General features: G+C 39.7%; 1 protein-coding gene and 1 long non-coding RNA gene across 3 annotated transcripts; one reads left to right on the plus strand and one right to left on the minus strand.

The window, feature by feature from the left end:
• Positions 1-259: 259 nt before the first annotated feature.
• Positions 260-20,198, minus strand: RIPK2 (receptor interacting serine/threonine kinase 2). 2 transcript variants are annotated; one of them, XM_054632737.2, is made up of 11 exons: positions 19,832-20,198; positions 16,062-16,215; positions 14,754-14,909; positions 12,322-12,479; positions 9,239-9,288; positions 8,745-8,906; positions 7,263-7,348; positions 6,978-7,067; positions 6,028-6,133; positions 1,911-2,090; positions 260-784 (listed from the first exon to the last, which is right to left on the minus strand). In XM_054632737.2, the coding sequence occupies exons 1-11, from the start codon at positions 20,020-20,022 to the stop codon at positions 459-461; spliced, it is 1,659 nt and encodes a 552-aa protein (XP_054488712.2). In that variant the 5' UTR covers positions 20,023-20,198; the 3' UTR covers positions 260-458. The 2 variants fall into 2 exon arrangements, with proteins under 2 accessions (XP_054488712.2, XP_077044267.1); XM_077188152.1 differs by lacking the exon at positions 260-784 and adding an exon at positions 821-1,121.
• A 2-nt stretch (positions 20,199-20,200) lies between these two features.
• LOC143695483 (uncharacterized) lies at positions 20,201-22,045 on the plus strand. Its single transcript, XR_013184710.1, has 4 exons — positions 20,201-20,490; positions 20,665-20,715; positions 20,881-20,934; positions 21,998-22,045. It is a non-coding gene; the product is annotated as an uncharacterized LOC143695483 (long non-coding RNA).
• The last annotated feature ends 448 nt before the right edge of the window (positions 22,046-22,493 follow it).

The raw sequence follows: 22,493 nt of genomic DNA on the forward strand, positions 1-22,493 counted from the left end.
ATGGCTTAAGGAAGGAAGTTTATTACACACACAGCAGAACAGCCCTGGAAAAGAGCACCTAGGTTTTTTTTTTCTGTCCTCTGTGAGAAAGAGCAGATGGAACGAGAAAAACAAACATGCCATGTTTAGATTAGATGTCTCAATCCTGTGAGATGAAAGGAAATGATGTGTATAAACAGCAAATATGTAAAATGGTGAGCCTTTAATGTTTTTCTTTGCCATGTATAAACAAAATACTTTCACAAAATGAGTCAGCAACTGTCAAGTGTTTGGTTTTATGATTGCACTCCAAATTATTAATTGGTCACTGACCAAATGCAGGCTAGAACTCAGGGTCATTTCTGATACTCTTACAAAGGCACAGCAAAGACAAAGCTGCACATAAATAAAATACTATATTAGAAACAAGAATCATGTTGTAAGAAATATTCACATGGTTTCATAAAGAAAGAATAAATTTAAAAATGCAGTCTTTGAGAATTAGATACAATATCTGGATAAGGCTGAAGTCCTAGCTGTTTGTTATCTTTCAACTTCTGTACTATAATTCTGGCAAATTCCTCTCCTTGGCTGTCTGAAGTATCAAGCAATTGTCGTACTTTTGATGTCCTTGTAGGTTTGGTGCTTATAAGTTCATAATCTTCTTTCATGAGTAAAAATCTTGATAGAAGAGCATCCAGTGATTGATTCAAACATGCTTCAGTCATCTGATCAATAATTTCTTCTCTTTTACTTTGGATCCACTGATGAGCTACATTCTTTTGTATGGTTTCCAATACAAAATCTGAGATTGGAAAGGATTAGAAAAAAGTAAGGGATGGTAACTGTCAACAAGTATTGCCACAGAACAAAGAACAAGCTGAAAAAAAACTGTTAAAATGATCCAATTTGACAAATTTAATGGTTAGAGTATTTATTCTATCTGAATTACAGAATAATTTAGGTTAGAAGGGACCCTCAAGGAAGTGATCTGATGTAATAGCCTGCTCAAAGCTGGGCCAACTTCAAGGATAATTCAGGTTGCTCAGGGCCTTGTCCAGCTGAATTTTGAGCATCTCCAAGTGTTGGTACTTCTGCAGCCTCCATGGGCACCCTGTTCCAGTGTTCAACCCGACCTGGTTCTAAAAAGAGACAGTCGGTAAATTCACTTTCCAGGGGGATTTTTATTGAAGTTTACTGAAAACATCCCTGTGGTTTCCTGGAATTTTTCCTCAAGGTGAGGTTTCACACAGTGAAAGGGTGTTGATTCTTGTATTTTCAGAAGAGGGATGATGCAACAGATCTTTATAAAGTTGCATGTTACTGTGTGGCCCCTCAAAAAATATACCTGAATAATTACTCATTAAAGTTTCTTCTTGTTACCTTTTGTGTTAACTTTTAACAGTTATTTGACACATAAAAATACAATGTAGTGGGCTCCCAACTAACACAGAGGATCATTACAGCTAAGATGCTGACACAGTTGCTGCTTCACTCAACCCCACCATTGCTAAATGGATGACTGGAAAGCCTAAAAAGTGAGAAGTGACAGGCAAGAAGGTGACTAAGTTTGAGCTAAGTTTTCCTCCTGTTCTGCTGGACTGTAGCACTGCAACAGTAGTAGGAAATAGAAATGCTATGAGCAGAGGGAATGGGATAAAGAAGACTGATGGCAGCAGCAATCTGATTAGGAGAAGAGAAAAAAAGCTAGTAGGTACAGATACCTGTCCTTGGCCACATTTTACACTGTTTTTGCTTACTTTGTAGTATAAGTCTACAAGGACAGAATTACTTAATTTTGCACTCTTAATTTGCAATGTTTTGTTTTCATGTGCTGGTGAGTAACAGTTCCAGTTTCCATTTCATGCAGACAGACACTCAATGTTACAACACTTATTGTGGGTCTCAGAGTCAAACAGTGTTTGCTGTACCTGGAGGAATCGGCGATGACCGCAGCACATGGGATGCAGAACTTGGGGCATCTGAAATACCCCTGGCAGGTGAGAGACCAGCACTGTAAGGATGCACAAGGAGTTTGGCACTCTGAGTTACAGACAGATTTTCATCTGTGCTCTGGCTGCTAAGAGAGTATAGACATCCAGAATTTCCATCTTAGACAAAAAAAAAAAAAGACAAAAAAGACAAAAAAAGAAAAAGAACAAGCTGTATTACTTCTGTGTACAAATAAAATACACCCACCTGAGACTATTTAGAGCAATTTCACAGAAGTCATAAACCAACTACTTTTACATCATATACAACAGATTAGTCCTTATACTCAAATTCTGAATACATTTATGTCCCTCATATTTTACCAAGGCTTGACTATGGTATGGGGTCCTGCTTTATTTTACAGAAATAGGAGTATATGGGAGTATAAATCTGGTAAATGTGAACTTCAACAAAAAAGCTCTGTTTGAAGGAAAATTTTTGTAGGGACTAGAAGAACATAATAAATCCTTTGAGTATGTGGGAAGGTCACTAAAAGTCATCAGGAAAGCAGACTAATTTATTTTGATGAAGTTTGGCAGTGTAACAAAGATGAAAATATTAAAATAAAGATTCAGATGGGGGAAAAGGACATGAAGAGCAGTGGGAGAAGGTAACATTCAGTTGGAGGCCAATGGAAGCTTTTTGTAGTCCATCAAAACAGGATATGACTTCATGAAAGCTTCATGTAAACTTTTGCAAAGAAAAGTAAAAAGGATTTCTATTGGGGGGGAAGTTGAACAGCTTCTAGCTTTACAATTTTTTTATAGTAGAAATGGTGACAGATATGAAAGCAGCAGTTGCAATAATACAAGGAAGAGATAACAAAGAGCTGGTGAGAAACAAACTACAGGACATGTGCCTAGCTCTGCAAATAGCTCTGATTAGACTTTCACAGTGTCACTTGATAAAGACACAGTAACTAAGACGTTAACTAAGAACCAGAGATGCAAGAATTCACATGAGTATCTAAAGACAGTGAGGTAGCCCCATGGACAACTCGAGATTACCTGTCCAATGGGGAAATCTGAAGTTGTATTCCCAGCTCTTTCTTGACCTGTAGAAGAATATGTCTGTAAGTACACAGAGCAGGAATAGGAAAATGTGGAAGAAACTCCATTCCCAGTATTTTAAAATGGTGGACTAGAACTCATAGTAACTAGTATTTTATTTCATGAACAAGGCAGAAAGTTGGGCAGAGCTATGTACTGTGAAGCAGCAGTTATTATCTACTGCATGAAAAAGGGGATTAGGAGACAATCACTGTGAGTGAAAGATCATTTCGGGAAAGAATTCCAAGCAGCTGTGCTGGGATGTTATATATTTTTAGACACACAAATTTAATTTCATAACATAAAGACAAAACTACAGGGTTTGTACTGGTATGAGAGAATGAGACCAGTGAACACAGCATAAGAAAATGCAATCATAAAATCACACAATCGTTCCCATTGGAAAGACCCTGAGATCATCGAGTCCAGCACTGCCCAGTCCAGCACTGCCCCATGTCCTGAATGCCATACAAAAGGTGTCTACACATCCTTTAAATACCTCCAGGGCTGGTGACTCAACTGCCTCCCTGGGCAGCCTGTTCCAATGCTTGACAACTCTTGCCATGAAGGAATTTTTTCTAATATCCAATCTAAACCTCCCCTGGCACAACTCAGGGCATTTCCTCTTAGCCTACTGCTTGCTGCTGTTGCTTGTCAGTTAAGAGGCCCCCACCAGGCCATAATCTTCTCTCAGGTAGTTGCAGAGAGCAAAGGAGCAAGATTTCCTCTCTGAGCCTCCTTTTCTCCATGCTAAACAACTCCCTCAAAAAAAAAAAATGCTATTGAGAGTAGTCAAATGTTATTCAGAAAAAAACAGATTGACTCAAGTTACGCAAAAAGAACCTAGGTCACCTCGAAGAATGGAGTAACAGAAATAGAAAAAGAAGGAAAAATATGAGATATAGACTTTCTGTTTCAAGCTGGGGCTAATGATTAGAAGTGAGATGAGGAATAAAAACAATCCCTAAGTAGGTTGTTCTGTAATGAAGGATCTTGTGAAGGATCTTGTGAGAAAGGAAAAATAAAATTCTAAGGTACAGTAAGTAAGGGGGATTTTGTAGACAAAAAAAGTTTGTCATGTCTCTCATAATACTATGTAGCCTTAATTCACTTAAGTCAGAACATGTACCAGGAGGACTAGTTAGGATACTACGTGAATAAAGAAGTTTATTTTACAAAGGGATTTCAAAAGAGTGCATCCTGTTCATCCAGCAAAACAAACTATATTAAAGGATTACTCTTGTATCAGAAATGAAATGGGAAGAGGGAAAAGACCTGTTTAAGGAAATACCCAAGAAAAGCTCACTAGGGAAGGGAAAAAAAAAAGTAAAGATGAAAAGAAAGGCTCAAGGCTAGAAGACAAGTCTTAACTCTGAAGAAGCAATATTCTGAAAAAGTACTCTGACTGTATTGATGGAAAAAACAAGAATCTATAGTCATTAACTCAGCTAGACTCCGTAGTCATTAACTTCTGCCTTCATGCCATGCCAAACTCCTCTCTTGCTAACAGCTACCTGGAATAGAATTTTCACCTAAAACAATTGCATGTGAGTTTGAAAAGCAAGATGAATGTCAGTCCTGCTTCCCACTACAACACTACCTGATGCAGCTATTGGCAAAGCAATAACAAACTCTTCTGCAGCAGAGTTTTGTAGGCACTATTTTCACAAGCTTTACAGTATCTATACATAAACAATAAAGTCTAAGCAATGATTCTATAAAACAACCACCAGCTGACCAATCAGATTAATTGTACCAAAAAATTTTCATTGATTCCCTCCACAGGCAGACACAACAATTCATAACAGGAACCAGCAGCAAGAAAGGCTGATATTTATCATTATCTTATGTGATTACCCTTACAGTCCATGCTCATGCTCAAACTAATATTCCATGTTCTAAAATTCATCACAACACACTTATTAAGCTAGGTAAATATGAGTTATTCTTCATCTTTGAGGTTTTTATGCTGTATAGATAAATGCTTCAGTTGAGGTACAGCCACAGTACCCTGCACTTGCTTTCTGCCATTTTCCCCAGTAACTGGAAGTCCTTAAGCCTCCTGTAATTTTTTCACCTAAGTTCCTCCTGTATTTATACCTTTCTAGTACACTGAGTAGAAGTTCAAAAATGTGTATGTGTTCAAACAGGAGCTGAAACAGGAACTGCCTGTGCTCTCCTACCTCTACCAGAGTATCTCTGGTTTTGCAGCACCTCAGAATACTTTTTGATCTTTTTTTCAGCAGTGAAGTCAAAAGTCTTGTCTGCTTTCATACTCCTGGTCCCTGCAATGCCAGAGAACACTCTATTCTTTTGAAATATGTTTACATTCTGTCAAGGGAAAAAACTTAAATGCAGTTTTAGTTTCACAATGTGTTGCTATTCCACCTGGGTTCTATTGTATGTTTCTGGCTTCTGATATCAGCAAAATCTCAAAATTGAGTTTTCTCAATTTGGAATTTTGCCAACTTTTATTCATAAAAGGGGACATCTACAAAAGGTCTGTGCAGATACTTTTGCAAAGAAGTCTATTGAAGACATTTTTACTTACTGAATTAAAAATTATCTGGAAACTTGCACTGGAAACTTTGAGTTTACTCAGCTTCTAGAAGGCCTTCTAGAAGGCCTTAAAAAGGCCTTAAAGGCCTTTTTTATATTCAGAAGTAGTTCACACAAAAAAAACCCCACAAACACCAAAAACAAACAAACAAACAAAAAACCCCAGTTAACTAAACTGCAAGAGTCTGAAGGGACAAGAAAATGTTAGCTCTGCACTCACAACTCCGAATAGGAAAACTGAACCTGTGAACTGTAAAGACTTCTCAGGTGACAGGAACATAAAATCAGAGTTTAAAAACTCTTTTTTTACCCAGAACATAAAGTTTACAGAAGACATTTTTTTCTGACATAGAGAGACCCAGCTTTCTACTACACAAATGCAGTGTCACAATGTGAATGTAAAGCTGCAATGGCAACTTAAATTTACACAAAGTCAAGAGTATCTCACCTGATGAGAGGATATTACACGGGGGAATAGACTTGAATTTTGATGTATCTGGAGGGATGCTCTGAAGGGGAAGTGCATCACACTCTATGGAGCTAGAGTATGTTGGCTGAAAGAAATCCAGGTGTATATTGAACAGGCACATTAAACAAATATGAAGTTGCAATGTTTTTACAGAGAACTTTTCCATCACCACGTTTTCCCTGCTATCTAAATGCTCAATAGACAGCACAATTAAGATATGGTAAATAAGAAGAAAGAATGTAATCCCAATACTTATATATTTTCAAATATGACAGCAATTTTGTATACAAGTTTAACTACTAGTAAGAACCAAAAGCAGCAGCATTAAGAATCAAAATATAAATGCAAATCTATATTATACTATACAAGCAAGCTCTGTAGAGGTGTAAGGGAGCAACAGACAATCTCTTACTATTGGCAGGCATTGTGGGCTGCATTCCTCTTTGAGGGGATCACAGACTCACAGAATATGTGGAGTGGGAAGAGACCTACAAGGATCATGAAGTCCAACTGCTGGCCCTACACAGGAGCACCCCAAGAATCATTTGCCCAAGAGCATTGTGTAAACACTTCTTAAACTCTGGTGGGCTTGGTGCTGTGATCAATTCCCTAGGGAGCCAGTTCCAGTACCTGATCGCCCTCTGGGTGAAGAACCTTTTCCAGATATCCAACCTAAACCTCCCTGGACAGCTCCATGCCATATTTAGAGACTTCTCATATTTAGATGCCCTTCTAATTTCTGCATACTCACCCTTTTCTATCTTCATATATATGGCTTTGCATTTGCTACACCCTGGCTCAAGTGATGCATTTTATGCCTTTCCTGGTTGTACAGGAAGCAAAGTGCAGAACAGCTCCCCTTACCACGTTAAACTCCCTTTAATCTCTCAGAATGCTGACATACCAAATGCAACACGTAAAGTATTTACCTTTTCAGGATTCAGAGGTATATTTAGAGGTATCTGCTCCACATTTGCTTTCTTTCCACTCTTGTAAATACTTTGTGATTCATATAGTGACTGGAAGAGAAATATTTTCCTGTATTAAATTTCTGCTACAAGACAAAATGACAACCCCACACAAATGCATGTTTCAACCAGATACAAGATTAGACAAAGGAAAGTGACAAGAAATGACAAAGCAGATAAGACTTTTAGCAAGTGAAAGTCACCAACTAACTTGACCAACTCATGACTGTGACAAAAGCCACTTACCTTCGATCTCTTTAAGAGAAGTACTGCTTCCAGCATAGCTATTTCATCAAATGTTCGCAGAACTGGCTCCAGGTCTATTAAACATTCTGAACAAAGGAAGAGTACTTGGTGAATGGTTTGAAGTGGAAATCAAGTTGTCTCTGTACTAAAGTGTCTTTCTTACATTTACAAAAATAATTTTTCTATTGGCACGTATCAAACTACTTATGCTGCTAAAACAGAAGCTGTTGCTTCTCTTAGAACAGTTCACACCACCAAAAGAAATGTGTACCAAAAGACATCCAGGATAATGCTGGACCGGGATAATGCAAGTCTCACACTCATGGAATGGAGAGATTGGTGAGTTTGCTGTATTTTAAAGTAGCCCCATCAAGCCCGATTAGCTGAATAGGACCCGAATACCATAAGACCTCAGAGTGCGCTGCTGTCTTCTCACTCCAGAAGAGGTGTTAAAGATTTATACCAGAAAAATAAACAAGTACACCCCCAACACAGCAATATCCAGAACACATGCCTAAGGCATAAGGCAGGGCCAGAGAAGATGGGAGAGTCAAAGCACTGACCTATCACACCCAGTGAAACCAAATGACGCTGGCCTCAGTGTGCCTGTGTCCCTATGCTACAGTAATTGCTTAAGTTCCCCATCAGTGAGCTGCACTTCCCCTAATTTTGCAATAGTTTTGCAACTTCTTCTTTCCTTTTATGATAGTAAAGTAGTGGCAAAAGGAACACATGTTTTTTTTTTCAAAGACCATCTTACTACACACATGGCACTAAAAAGAGAATCCAAGTTAGCTCACACTGTAGTACATATGCCAGATAATTTTCCCTTCAGTGTGACCACATACTTACATTACTATTTTTTTTTGTTAATTGGCATAGGAAAACAAGAATGCATATGAAAATGTCACAATGTGTCCATTTTTTTTTTTATTTTAGGAAATATTGTATTTAGATACATTTCCTTGCTTGGAAAAAAAATCCAGTTCTTGCTTGATAAAGGAGATGCAAGAATTAAAGTGTCAGTGAAAGATTTACACTGAGATGCAAATACAAGCTGAAGTCACTACGACTTATCTGATGTGCAAAGGTTCATTGGTGTTGGTTGGATGCTCATAAATCCCACAGTACTGGTTTTATACTTCACTTCTCCCATCCTCTCTTAAAAAACTCCAAATTATCTTCAACAATAAACAAAAACCTCCAAACACAAGTAGTTAAATAAAACATGCGGCTTTTTTACAGGTAAATTAAGAGATGGTAAATGCAAAAGACTCCAACAACCAACCTGGTTTTATGGCACACACATAATTCCATTCATAAAAGTTTGTTTACAGACATGAAGGAAACAGCCAAACACTTTATGATAAGCAGCAAGACCAAGCACATAGATCTCCTGACAACTTTAGCACTTTCCTTTCAAGACTATAGCCTTGCTCTGTAAGTACCATGTTCAACAGAAATCTGGCAAGGTAAACTCACTTAAGAACGATGGTCTTTCATCTGGGTTTTGTGCCCATCCACTTTCCATCAGCCTTATGACAAGCCCTCGATGAGGAATGTCCATTGATAGACTTCCCTCACTCAAGTCTAGTCGCTGTCCTTGTGACACGCTGTACATTATCTGCAAGGGGTTTATAACTTCTGTCAAAACAGACATTGTGAAGTCATTAGAAATATATGCAATATAAAGAGCTTACTGTGTAGGAGGAGTAATTCCATTTGCATACACAGAATTTAAATAATCAATATAAGGTTACATTTCTTGATTAAGGAAAAGGTATTCTTAATTTATGAAACAACACTGTAATTGAAAAAGATATTAAAAATATAGTCTAATTTGAAAAGTATTTCAAAGTGTTGTTCAATAAGCTTAAAAGTTGAATTACTAGAAAGTAACCCCTATAATTAAGTCCCCAGGTTTCATGTTTAATCTCCAGGTAAGGCATGAAAAATAAAGGAAGACATGGTCTTACCTTCAAATGGCTGTTTCCTTGACATCACTTCCCATATGATAACTGCATAGCTGTTTACAGTACAGAAAGTACAGAAGATGTTCTTTTAGACTACAGACAGTTAACAACACAATATGCTCAGCTTTACCTTGTATCTAAAACATTTTGGTAAAATGATCCTGTAAGCACACATGGGACTGACTATAGCTAACTAAAATGTTGGCATGAATATATGAAAACTAGCAGGTGAACTCATCTTGAACTAAATAATACTATTAGGTACAGACAAAATCCATCGCATATAAACTCCTGTTCCAAATCTGTATCAACTTGGCTCTGCTAGTATGTTGTGAATTACATACACGGAGTTTAAATCTCAGCACACAAATTAAAGTGAGCCCCAGAGAGCCAACTGCTCTGTCCTAACTGCAATATTCTGGCATCTTCCCAGTATGGACTGACATTCCCTGACATTCCCAAGGGAAGCTGGATATTAGCAGGGAGGATGGCTTTGAGCCACAGCTCTATCCCAACACATCCTCACAGAGACAGGTAAGATACAAACTTGCACTTGGGATGCCCACTCCAGCTTCCTCCCTCCCCATAAATGCTTTCAACATCTGCAATCTTCTGCATAGGGAGAGATGTCACTTACACACAGCATTAACTTTCCAAAAAAGACACTTGGGAACACTAATTTGAACTAATGCCACGATATTGAACACACATGTGTTTACTCAGTGACCTTCTTTTCTATTCACATCAACATGAATGGCAAGTGGTTCAGTGAGCACAAACTTGCCCCATCTTTAGTAAACTAGTCACTCCAGCCATCAGGATATGTTAGAAAGAGGTAACTTTGAACAACTTTGTAATTTAAATAAGGTTAGCAGATTTCATATAAAAGCAGCATTGAACTCTCAGTCCTTCTCTGCAACTTTTCCTTACATACTCTACCATATCTGAATGAAGCTCTATTCCATGAAAAGATCCTAGTATTAATCACAGCACTGTATTCAAGTATCTGGTTCTGGATTTAGAAAGGACAATCCAGGCTAAAGCTTCAGTGCTTCCATAACTTCAAAATGCACTCCAGGTGCTGACAAGTGTGTATTTTCATGTTTTCAGTCCAACTCTTTATAAGCATTGTGGCAGTGTCATTCCAGAAAATAATCACCATGATCAACTGATGTTAAGGCTTGCTCCCCACTCCTGGTATGAATGTACTGAGCTTCCTTCCTACATCACTAAGAAGTACCAAATTTTGCATACAGTTACATTAGTTACATCAACTGCCTTAAAGCACTGTACCATTCGATAGCTACCAAATACGAATTCAAAAAAATGAAGTAGAAACAAATAACTGATGCCTAAAATCAAATCATCTAAACTGATTTTTCCTAATTATTTACCCTGTTTACATTTTAACATTCTTCAGTGATAAAATTTACTTATGTAGCTTTTAATAAAATCAGTCCTCCCTGTCTGCTTTTATTAAAAAAAGTCTGCTTTTGATGGATTCCTGGCAAATCCATGCAATTGGTATAGCAAATCATCCCTTTTGTAGAAGTTAAGCTGCTTGACTGTTGTTTAAATAATTTGTTTCTTTAAGAAAGATCCCTCCTCACAAATTAGCTTCAGTATCTCAGCAACACTCAGCTGTGATCAATTAATTTGACATCCAGAAAATATCCAGTTATTTAATAATATCTTTCATTCAGTTTGGAGTCTCTCTACAGTTGAAGATTATTTTCTCAGTTCTACAACACTGCAGCATTCCCCTTTACATTATTCCTGTTTTTCTTTCTTATTTCTGCTTTGTAGCATCTCCTTCTGAGAGTGTGCATGGCACCTCCTGTGTGGCCTTTCCGGTGGTTCTTCACTGGCTCTGCACCTTCATGTCCTCCTGCCTTGAACATCTCTCTTTCCAGCGCTGTCTCAGTCTCTCTTCTTTCTTCTCACATAATCTCTTTCCTTCCTAATTTATCTGTTTTTTATGCCCTTCTGATGTGTTCTCATATTTTCTCCAATTTGGTTGTTATTCCTCTGAAAATATTATTTTCTTCCTAAGAAACATTTGTCTTCTTCCTCTCCACCCATTCATTAAGCCATCAGTCACCCTTTCTTTCCCTTCAATACACCTTTTTTTCTTTTCAATATTTTCCTTATCCATATCTTCTCATCAAAGGGTACAGAAAGCAGGTGTGTTGTCAGCTGTAGTCTTTGGAAGGGATATCAAGGAACTTCATGTGCTTCTTAGGGTTAAGGGAAAATTAAGGGAAACAGTGGTTTCCCTGGAAGTCAGTAGGACCCTCTGAGCCTGGGTCGCCTCTCACCAAGATATAACCATGTCAGAGATCAGTGAAGGTAAAGATGGCAGACTGCACCAGAATGATGTGACAATATGACTTTGGCACAGTGATTGGCAAGTTCATGCCTCCTCAATCTTCCTTTGCACATGATAATTCCTCCCAAAATTCTTCACATAATCTCTGAGCTCTCCAAACCATTTTAGACTAGCCAATTTTAACTCCAATATCCTCAGAGAGATTTCCTTTTATTATATGGGTCACCACCACTCTATCTACTATTCTACTACTTGTACTCAGGAGTGCCAACACAAAACTACCACAACTTTCACAAAGCAAATTATTCCTTAATAAGATTACTGCAACTACTTTCTCCAACCCCGCTATCCTGTTTTTATCTACCTCCTTTCCAAAAATACATTTTCTTCTTTCCTCCAAGTACATTCTGAAATTATGCTATTTGATTACACAAATTATAAGTGTATGTGCATTGACTTGATGGTGTGAATGGCTTTCTTCTTTCCCTGAATTGTATGTGTACATTCATTTACAGAAATCAGTCCCCCACCTATTTCTGTAGTCTCAGCTTAATTCTGAAGCATTACACTTGTCATAGCACAAAAGTAATTAAATCCAGCTATCACTCAATTCTTTATTTCCCAATTCATTTAGCCGATATAGCCATGATATCATCATTGAAAATAATAAAATTGCTGAGAATATGTTAAAATCTAAGTTCAGTAAATCATATCTGAGCTCAGATTTCAAGCCCCCCTAGAGATCAACAGGAGTTACCTGTAAATGTCATGTTTCACGCTTGCCCGGGTTTTCTGACTGGGGTTGTAATCCTCAGGTGGCATGTAGACAATTGTCCCTCCTTCCGGCAAGGAGGACTCGCTTCGGGACTGGGACATGGATATGACACGCCATTTGGACATGCCAAAATCTGCAATCTGCAAAGGTCAAATCAATTGTTCTGACAAGAAAAACCAGTTTTATCTGCTGACAGTTGCTAGAAATTCCTGAAATACACCCAGAAAAAGGGGTGACCCAAAGCTCTTAACCTGACACACAAAAAGTATGTGGTTCTCCTAGCAACAGGAAACATCAACTCCAGTCCATAAAGCATTCCCAGGTTGTGACTCATGCTATACCTACAGCACTGCCCTAACCTGCTCTTTTAAGGAAGGACTCATGTACACTATGGATGAGGAATCTGCTGTAGATAGCTGTGCCATATTAAGAAAATCACTTTGTTATGCTAAAAAAAGCAAACAAAAAAATCATTGCTTACTTGTAGCTCCCTGGTCATGAAGAAAGCACAAGTTTAGTATAAATCACAGTAGTTGTACATAACTCAGCTTGCTAATATCCAAAGGCAGTTCTTCTCACAGAACAATTTTAGGGCACTTCACTCCCCAAACTATGATGTATTAATCCTGAATAAATACATTTGATATTCTGAAATTCTGTGCTGCAAAAAGTTGCTGAATAATTTCTTTACTGTGCACTCTGGGGCCTTGATCCTTTCTACACAATACAGTGCATCTACATGAAGAAGTAACTGACTTCCCTTTACATCCTCAGACATCCATAAGCCAGGGCACCAGATGTCTCATTAGGTTATGGATAAGGAGAGAGACATTTAGCAGAATGCACCTGCTGGCTGAGCTGCAGTGTCTGGCATATATGGGACATAAGCAGACAGCTACCAGCTCTGCACTTGTCCAGCATTTGCACAACAGCAAAAACATTTTCAACAAAGTTGCCTGTGCAAGCACTAAGGCAATTAAGACAACAGAAACAAGCTTTCTGAAGAGCATACATTGAAATCCACAATGAAAAGTAACCTTTCTTCTCTACAATTCACTCTCATCAAGCCTTCCTCATTGTAATTGGTCTTAAGTCTTGCTCATTCAGTAGATCAAGAGACAGTCAGAAGCACCCTGTAAATGCTGTGACTTTTATACATATGCAGTATCTCTTCTGTTTGGCATGCATGATAAACCTTGTTTGCATTTCCTGTCACTGTACTACTTTAGAGAATCTTGCTTCACTTAAAACCCCAAGGACACTCCTTACAGGAGGCAGGGCAGGTATGCAAGAGTTCATCTCTTCCCTTTAAGTGCCTCAGCAAAGAAACTGTTCAGATATGATTAGGCAGAGCACCAGGCCACACCAAAGCTGCTAGGGATTAAAAACAGAGTGGATAAAAAAATGACTTGGACTAGCTCCCTGATCAGGTTTATCAGGAAGCTCGAGAGATGGCAATTCCAGCACAATTGAGTGGGAGGAAGTATGACCAGCTGAGGGTGTGAGCAGAGACAAAGCCATGTGAGGCACTTTGCTGCCAAGAAAAATTTCTGTGCAATGGAGAAAGAAGAAACTAGCAGTGGATCTTTGCTCAAAGGAGTCACAAGGAGAGTCAACTTACAGTAGCAACTGAAACATTCACTTTTCAAGTATAAATTTAGTGCAAAATATCTCTTATTTCCATTTACTTGAGTAACATATTCTATCAATTATAAAACCAGATCTTTTTAAAATAACAACAAACAAAACAAACTCTTGCAATTATGGAAGCACCTAAACATTTTGTCAGAAGTACTTTCAGTCCCTTTTTCACATCACGGCAGTGATATTTTAACAGGCAGAATTAAAGTTTTTAATTACTGATACTTCTGCATGTATGTTTGCTTGTTCTTAGGAGCTTCACAAAAGCCACCCTCCAACATAGTAAGATTTTGGAGTTTTGCTTTACGTGTTCTGTTACTACCCCAACAGAACAGAAATGTCCACATTGCATGGTAAGTATCAAATGGAGCATTAACATTTGAATTTGACCTACTGCCTATCAGGAGTAACTTGTCAGAGCATCTCAGGCAAGAACACTTTCTGTTTCCTTCTGAGGAAGGGCCAGATATAGCTAGCCTTGGAAGGCTGACAAACAAGAGTGTCACCACTATTGAGTATGAGCTACTGCTATAGCAGAAACAGCCCAGCTTCTATCTTCCTGGTCTTTTCAGACAGATAAAATCCACAACTGAGTAATACAGAGTTTCCAAAAGAAAAACTCCAAAGTTCTGTCTGCAAGGATAGAAATAAAAATCCACCATACAATTACATCCTCTCTGTATGGCCACAACCTCACCCTTCCTCCTCTACAACCATGAAAACACTTTCACTCATTCTGGATGCTGAAGAACGTAAGAATTAAATAACCCTACCTTGACATGAAACTCATCATTCAGCAAAATGTTCTGTGTTTTTAAGTCATGGTGCAGCAATGGAGGATTCATGTTGTGCAAATAGTTTACTCCCAAAGCAATTTCATAAAGAATGCGGAATCTCAGGCACCAGGGAATGTCGGGATATGCATCTTTCTGCCAAGATAAAACCACAAAACCAGAACATAATCCTCTGTTCTAACAGCACACACAAAGACTTATTTTATAAAAAGAAGAAGAAAATTACTTGGGCAAACAATAATCTTTTAAAACATACAAACTCCTGAAAAAATTGTAATGGTGCATTAAGACTCATTAGCTGTTAAAGAAACATTATCAAAAAATAATAATTATGCAGTGCTATGTTTCCATTCCCTAGCATTCACACAGTAGTTCATGACTGCTATACATGATGTTGAACATTTACTACACTACTCATTCATATGGAAATATGAATTACAGACGAACTTCTGCATCAAACTTGTAACCCACAATTCATGACTCCTACACAAATGACAAAAATCATATCTGCAGCTGACACAGGGGAACAAAAAAAAAAACCCTGTATTGAAACTATGCACAAAATACTACCTTTATAAATAGTAATACAACAAGAAAAATGTAGTAAAACTCAACTGAGGTCTTAAAAGTTATATTGACACTAATGCCTTTATGAAAAACACAATTGAGCTCTCTAGGCATGAGATGTGTATTGATTTAAGGTAGAGAAGAGACTTTAGTGCTATTGAGACACAACTGCAGTAGCTTTGCAGTAACAACACTGTTCAGGCCAAACTAACGGGAGTAACTGAGAGTTCAGCACAGGAGAAGTTACTCAAAGAATAAGGTCTGGTAGAAATAATCATACTTGTTTATATTAGTAGTATTTAGCTTCTATAAATGAAAGTCAAAATTTTCTTTTTTTTTTAAATATTCAAACTCATGGAAAAAAAAAACCAATATTTGTATTGGCAGTAATTCAGAAACCCAGACTGAAGCAAGCACAAGTATTTCAGAATCTAATTAAAGAACAACTGAGATTTTTAAACTGTATGTAATAATTCAACATAAAAACTCATTATAGGTCACAACATTAAAGAAAAAATTTCACAACATTAAGTCAGCTGAGTTTAGTTGTGGTTTTGAGATACAGAAGGTCTATCTGAGCACCAAAACTACTAGGGATATTGATTGTCTTCTAGCATGAAATATTATAATTAAAATATTTTACTATATTAATTAAGTATGAAAATTGCAATCTACTTGAAGCAGCCAGGCATCGTATTTAAAGACCATAAGTACACTTACCCCATGCAATAGCTGGTTTAATGACCCATTGGTCATGTATTCTGTTACTATCCCCAGAAATTCAGGCTCGTTGCAGATTCCCAAAATTGGCAGAATGTAACTAAACCTGGCTTTGTGTAATATCTCTGCTTCTTTTAGAAGGTGGTTTCTATCGCTTAAAGAAAACAAGCAAACAAATAAAATGCATTACCATAGCAGTACTATGAAACTCCAAGCAAATGCTGGGGTCACTATATTCTCTGTCAATTCCTTGTATGCACCACCTTTTCACCACTGGATTTCTACCATGCTGCTTTGAGAACAAGACAGTGCAAGACAAATTAGAACCTGCAAATGCAGACAAGACAGCTTCCCTGGTTTTGTTGTACCACACAAATCTATTTCTATCACACATTTCATCCATGTTTCCAATAAATAAGGATAAAGTCAGAACTTCCAGCTTCCACCATTCCTTGGAACCATAATGGTAACAACCAGCTGTATTTCTCCCACTTTACTGAACACCTTCAAACCCAACTTTTCACTCAAGCCCAATATTTATCTCCTAGAGAGTGAAGATTTTTATACACATGATTCTCCAACCATTTAAATCTAGTCGACTCTAATGCACACTAATATACAGGGGCTAAAGGAATGCACTTTTGACTTCTGAAGGAAAGTAAGTTCCTTTCTGAAGGAAAAGGATCAATTAACTATGCTTTGTTTTCACATAAATTATTCCCTCAAACAGTTCCTGCTTTGAATTGCTCTATGGAAAAAACATCCCCTAGATGCACAGGAAGCAGGAATAGACCAGCCTCATGATGGGTGCCTTTGCATGCCTGAATTTGACTGTGTGGATCCACTCTGTTACCTCAAAACTCTTCATAAATGTGGATTTGATGCATCTTTACAAATTTAGGCCTTGCAGTATGTGGGTTTGAGAGGGTCAAGTTTTATTTAAGATTGAGTATGATTCCATCCCTGAAAATAGAAACCATATGGTATGCCTTATATCTCAAAAAATGGGTTTGCTGTCAATGAGGATAGTTAGACCATAAAGCATAATTCAGTGAAAAAAACAGTTAGATCTTAGTGGAGACTGGTACAGGTACAAGTATATGACTAAGATATTTAAATACAGGACATTTACAGCACACTGATCCTTTGGATGTGAGCCAGTCTGACTGAGAAGCAATAGGGCTGTGCTGGGGCCAGGGCTATGCCCACCACAACTCGTTCAGCAGAGCACTGTGCTATGTGCACAGCACAGCTCCAGGGTGAGAGCTGGCTCAGACACTCCCCAAAGCATGCAGGGCAGTCTGGATCCATCAAGATGGGTTTAGCACTCACAAAGAAAAGGCTGTCAGGATATATGGGGAAAAGAGGAAGCCTTGTGAAGTAAAGCATGCAGCTCTTTGCAGCAGGAAATTCTGAATTTAGACAGATATGAAATAAAGGTCCTTTTCTCTGTGTGATGGAAAAAGACTTATAAGAAACTCTAGGAAATGGCAGAAGTAAAAAGGCAGCCTTTGAGACAAGCATGGGATCGAAGAGACAACCCTACACCTTCCTCCCTCTCTCCAGAAATGACTAGGTCTGAGAAAGTTTGGGGTTTTCCAAGACAGTAGGGCACATTAGCATGGGATTCAGCTGTGGCTGGGAAATGAATTGCAACATACTGCAATCTATTCCTGTGCCTGTCAGTCACTTCACCTTTGTCTGCTCCATGCCAAAGGGCACTGAGTAATGCCTAAATGAGCACATTCCCACAACAGCTTCCCACCTGGCTTTGATCTTTGGCTGGTCACATACCATATTCTGGGATGCACGGCACATGCTTCCCACTCGGGGAATTAATGGCTTCATTCCTTTTCCTGACAACACTTACAGACTGGCATTTCATATTGCCTACTGCACAACCAACAAAGCACTTGCTGCTCAGACTCAGGTAAAATGTTTTTTTTATAGCTTTCAGTTTTCTGACAGCATTTCTGGGCTTTGTGTGACATATGGTGATGCTTTATCAAGGCTGACCCAGACCAGAAGCTAGACAGAGTTAAAGTAGGTACTATTAGAATACCTCAATGGACACACCTTGGACAGTACAAGAGCCCAGCCAGGGCTACACCCAAGATGAAACCAAAATGGTCACAAAATGGACAACCAGTCATGAGGTCTCTCACTTTTATAAGTTCTGGTCCATTAGCATACTGGAGTTAATTGTCCACTTATAGCTTTAGGTTATGAAGTCTGATCCTTTTTGTTTTTCTCTCTTCAGTCCACGTTGGGCCTGAAATTCGGGTGGTTGTTCTTGGTTCCAATCTAGGAAAAGAATTGTTTTGTCTAGCTTCTCTGTGAAGTGAGAGCTTACTATCCCTTAATATGAAGCTCAGAACTACATCCTAAAGCAGTACAGAATCTGAGAAACATAAAACCTAAAACCTAAGGCATCATGGTAAGTGACTGAATTATTCTGATTACCTCACTTGCCCTTCTAATCATAATTTCACAGGTTAGATGTCCCACTAATCCAAATTCTTGAAAAGCTAAAATTAGCCTTGGTGTTTTCTCCTAGCTGTGTTCTGAGGATAAATGCTGTATTTCCAGCTGGGATTTAAGCAGACATTAAAAAAAAAATCCCAAAACAAAAAAATCCCCCACAACACCCATCAGTCAGTTCCCTCCCTCCCACAGCTTGCTTATCAGAAAACACAACATAACTGAGATTCCACTTCTGGCAAGATTTCAGAGATAAAGCCTGTGTACACACAAACCTGAGCAATAAGAGGTGAAAGAGCTTAAAACAACTTGTCTTGTATTCGAGTATATTGAGTCACAAGACTAGAAGCCTTTCTGGGTGAAGCTATCCTACCTAAAGGCCTAATACTACATCAAAGAAACCTGAGGCAAAAGCTTGAAGACAGCAAGATATGACTCAGAGGCAGGTTAACAGTCAGGTAGGCTTCAAATAGCCTAAGAAGAGGGAAATTTGCATTGATTCGTTAACAAATTGTAACTATGGGGACTGACTAATGACGATTATGAAATGACGAATGAAAAATTACAACTTGCTGTATCCTTACATGGAGTGACAGCTCCTGCTGCCACTTGGGTACCTGGAAAATGGGGAACCCAAGTGTTGCATGGAAAATACCAGCTTTACAGGGGGTACAAGCCTATTATTTTAAAACAGCTTCTCTCAGTACTATGAGATCTGGGAAAAATAATAATTTTGCGTGGTCTCAGAGAAGCTTCTTCTAGAAGCAATCTCCAGTGGATAGAACAGTATACTCTCGATATGCCTCTTTCTATGTGAACATCAAATCTGCAGTAATCACTGTACTTTAATATCCTGGGATACCTCAGCAAAATGGTTAGCAAGCAACAGACCCAGCAAGAAGCCTAACTCTGTCAATCCCATCACGAAGAGGCTCAAGGTGCACAGTGCAGAAGGGAAAAAAACTCCAAAAGAAACAGCTTAGTGTTTCAGAGACCGAGACTGAAACCAGCCCTTTGCAATAATCGAAAGTGAGGAAGCTCCGGGGCCGGTCCGTGCTTTCTCTTGGCCCAAGCTGAATCATCCTCGTGAGATCTCTTCTCCCCGTGAAATTAAAGCAAGGCTGCCTACCGAAACACCAGCATCTAATCCAGAGACCTCAGAAACCCACTCCGGCATCTTGGACCAGCACCTCGACCCTTTCTGGGGGCTGGTTCAGGGAAAGGCGGGCTCGGCCCGGCCCTGGCCCCGGCAATGCCCCAGGCCGGCGGCCCCCTGCCCACCCCGTTACCTGTCTAGCAGCGGCCCCTGCAGGCATTTGAGGGCCACCGGGACCCTCCAGTCGGCGTGGCGGGCGGCGGACACGGTCCCGTAAGCGCCCCGGCTGATAAAACGCAAGTCCGGGAGTTTGCTGGAGGGGATGGAGGGGAGGCCGTAACTGAGGGCGCCCGCCCGGCCCCCACCGCCGTCCCCGCCGCTCATGCTCGCACTGCGCCGGGCTCGGCGGGGCCCGGAGCGCCGCTCCTCTGGCCCCACTCCCTCGCTCCCCCCGCACTCCCTGCCCCGCCTGCTCTCCTGGCCAGCGCTTCTCTCCTCCTTCTACCCCACCGACGAGCCACTTCCTCACGGAAAAAGCGTCCCACGGCTCGCGGGTCGGGGAAGGCGGAGCAGCCGGGATGGGAGGAGCGAGCCGGGGGAGCGCGGTGCCGGCGTGTCCCGGAGAGCCGTGCCGGGGCAGCGGCCGCGCCCTCGGGCACCGCGGGAGCGCTGTGGCGGCGCGGGCCGCGGCCCTCGGCCGTCCCGTCCGAAGGAGCGTCCCCTGCGCTGGACAGGAGGAGGCATCCCGCTAAGGGCGCGGGCGAGTTCTGCGCTCGAGAAATGATGCAGGATGCCAGAGCCGAGCGCAGATCGCCGCGGCGAATAGCCCACTGCATAGAATCATAGAATGAGGTGGGTTGGAAGGGACCCTAAAGATCATCTAGTCCCAACTCCTCTGCCAGGACAGGACACACCTTCCACTAAACCAGGTTGCTCAGAGCCCCATCCGGTGTATACTCATTGCTCAAGCGAAGTGAGAAAAGCTTTGTCTCATGCAGTCGCTTATCTCCTCTGTTCTTGTCCTAGGAAGATCTTTCAGGATAGCGGCATTTCAAAAAGATAATTTCGAAATTTCCAGTAAGTGCAAGTTCATCCTTGCCCGTGCTCATAGCGAGCTGCCTGTGCTGATGCTCGGATGTGTTTATGAGAGCTTTATGTGAAGGTTGCGCAGGAAGCTTTTCTAAATAAAGCCTGTTCACCAAACCAAGTTCTCACAGACTAACAGAGTAATTTAACTTATAGGTAGAGATTTGGAGCTTTCCACACGGAGTGACAGTTCCACAGGATGAAATAAAGGTAAATAGAGCCACTCACTGGCCTTTCCATGTGTGCAGATCGTGGGCTAAGCGCCTGTGGCTTTTCACCTCTCTTTTGTCCCACTCATGGATATGGACCAGAGAATGAGGAAAAAGACCTAAGTTTTCAAGTTACAATACGTTCAATATTTCACAGCATTCATTTTAAGACATGGCAACAACTCTTCAGCTCTATCTAGATCCTAGCACTTTGGCTTTTTAACTTTTCCAATTGTCTTGTATTTTCAATGATTTATATCCTTCAAATGCTTCAGCATTATGAACATATGAGCAACCATGTAAAGCAATCAGTAACTTACTCTGCTTTCAGTTTTTATTTACTTACTCTACTCTCAGTTTTCAGTTAGTCTGTGTCCTTTAGACACAGTAGGTGGTTTCCCAAAACTGTAATCTTGAGGCAATGTTTACAATATGCAAGTTTTGGGTATCTGTTTATGCATATCCCTCTCTGTATTAATCATGTTGATAGTACCATTAGTCATACAATTTTAAATTTGGTGTATAAGGAAGATTTTGTTTCCAAAAGAAAGTGATATGCAAAGGACAATTACCATGAGCTTGCATTATAAAACCACTGTGTAAATACATACTTACAGTCTTTGCCATTAAAATGTCACTATACTGAAGATTTATTTGTGCAGCTGGTTAGTGTGTGCTGTGTTGATTTAATGTATATTTATAGTGTTAAGTACACTGACTTAAACCCCAGGAAAACTATTGAATTCTAAAAGTGGATGTGGAGGCAGCACTGTTGTAGCAGTGCCATGCTCCTCTTGTTATGCCTATCCCAGGTACAGTGTTCCTGGAGCTGCAGTCCTTGTGACAACCCAAACCCTAACTCCAACCCTATTGGCAGCTTGAGGGCGACGCTGAGGTCTTAAGGTAGATTAAACTTTTGATAAAACTGAAGTTTTGGTTAAATACTGTTTCTAAATGATAGAAACAGTATTTATAGCATGTGGCAGATAAATAGCTGCCTGTGGTTTACTTCCTTGAAAATTTTAACTGGTGAGTTTCCCCACATAATCCTTTTCATTTTTAAGAGTTGGATCTGACTCGTCAATTCACATGGAAATTTCCTGAAGGTCCCCACTGATAATGAGGTAAGCAAAGTCTACAGCAAAGAGGATACTTTTTCTGTGTGTGGTATTCATAGTGGTTTGATTAGTGTTGTTGTGACTGTAATTTACTTGAATTTAAACTGGAAAAAAATGGTTCTGAAAATGTGAAAGCTATGATGGTGGGCTTAGTCTTCCTTCAGCTTGTGAAATCTAGGAGGGCAGCTAGCTACTGTGTGATCAGTACATCATGATGCTGACTGGTAAAACACTTTCCATTCCTTGTATCTCTGTAAAAGATCAAGTAAAATAACAACTGAAATTAAACACATTTTCCACACTGAGGTGGTATTTGCTTTTTGACATTCTTCCCTGTAGGCAGCATAGTCTGGAAAGAGCTTTTACATTTCTACTGTAAACAGGTATTCACATTGATGGTTGAGAAAAGGGTATAAAATACATATCTCTCCCTGTGCATCTC

This window comes from Agelaius phoeniceus, chromosome 1, assembly GCF_051311805.1.
Source record: "Agelaius phoeniceus isolate bAgePho1 chromosome 1, bAgePho1.hap1, whole genome shotgun sequence".
Taxonomy (NCBI): Eukaryota; Metazoa; Chordata; class Aves; order Passeriformes; family Icteridae; genus Agelaius; species Agelaius phoeniceus.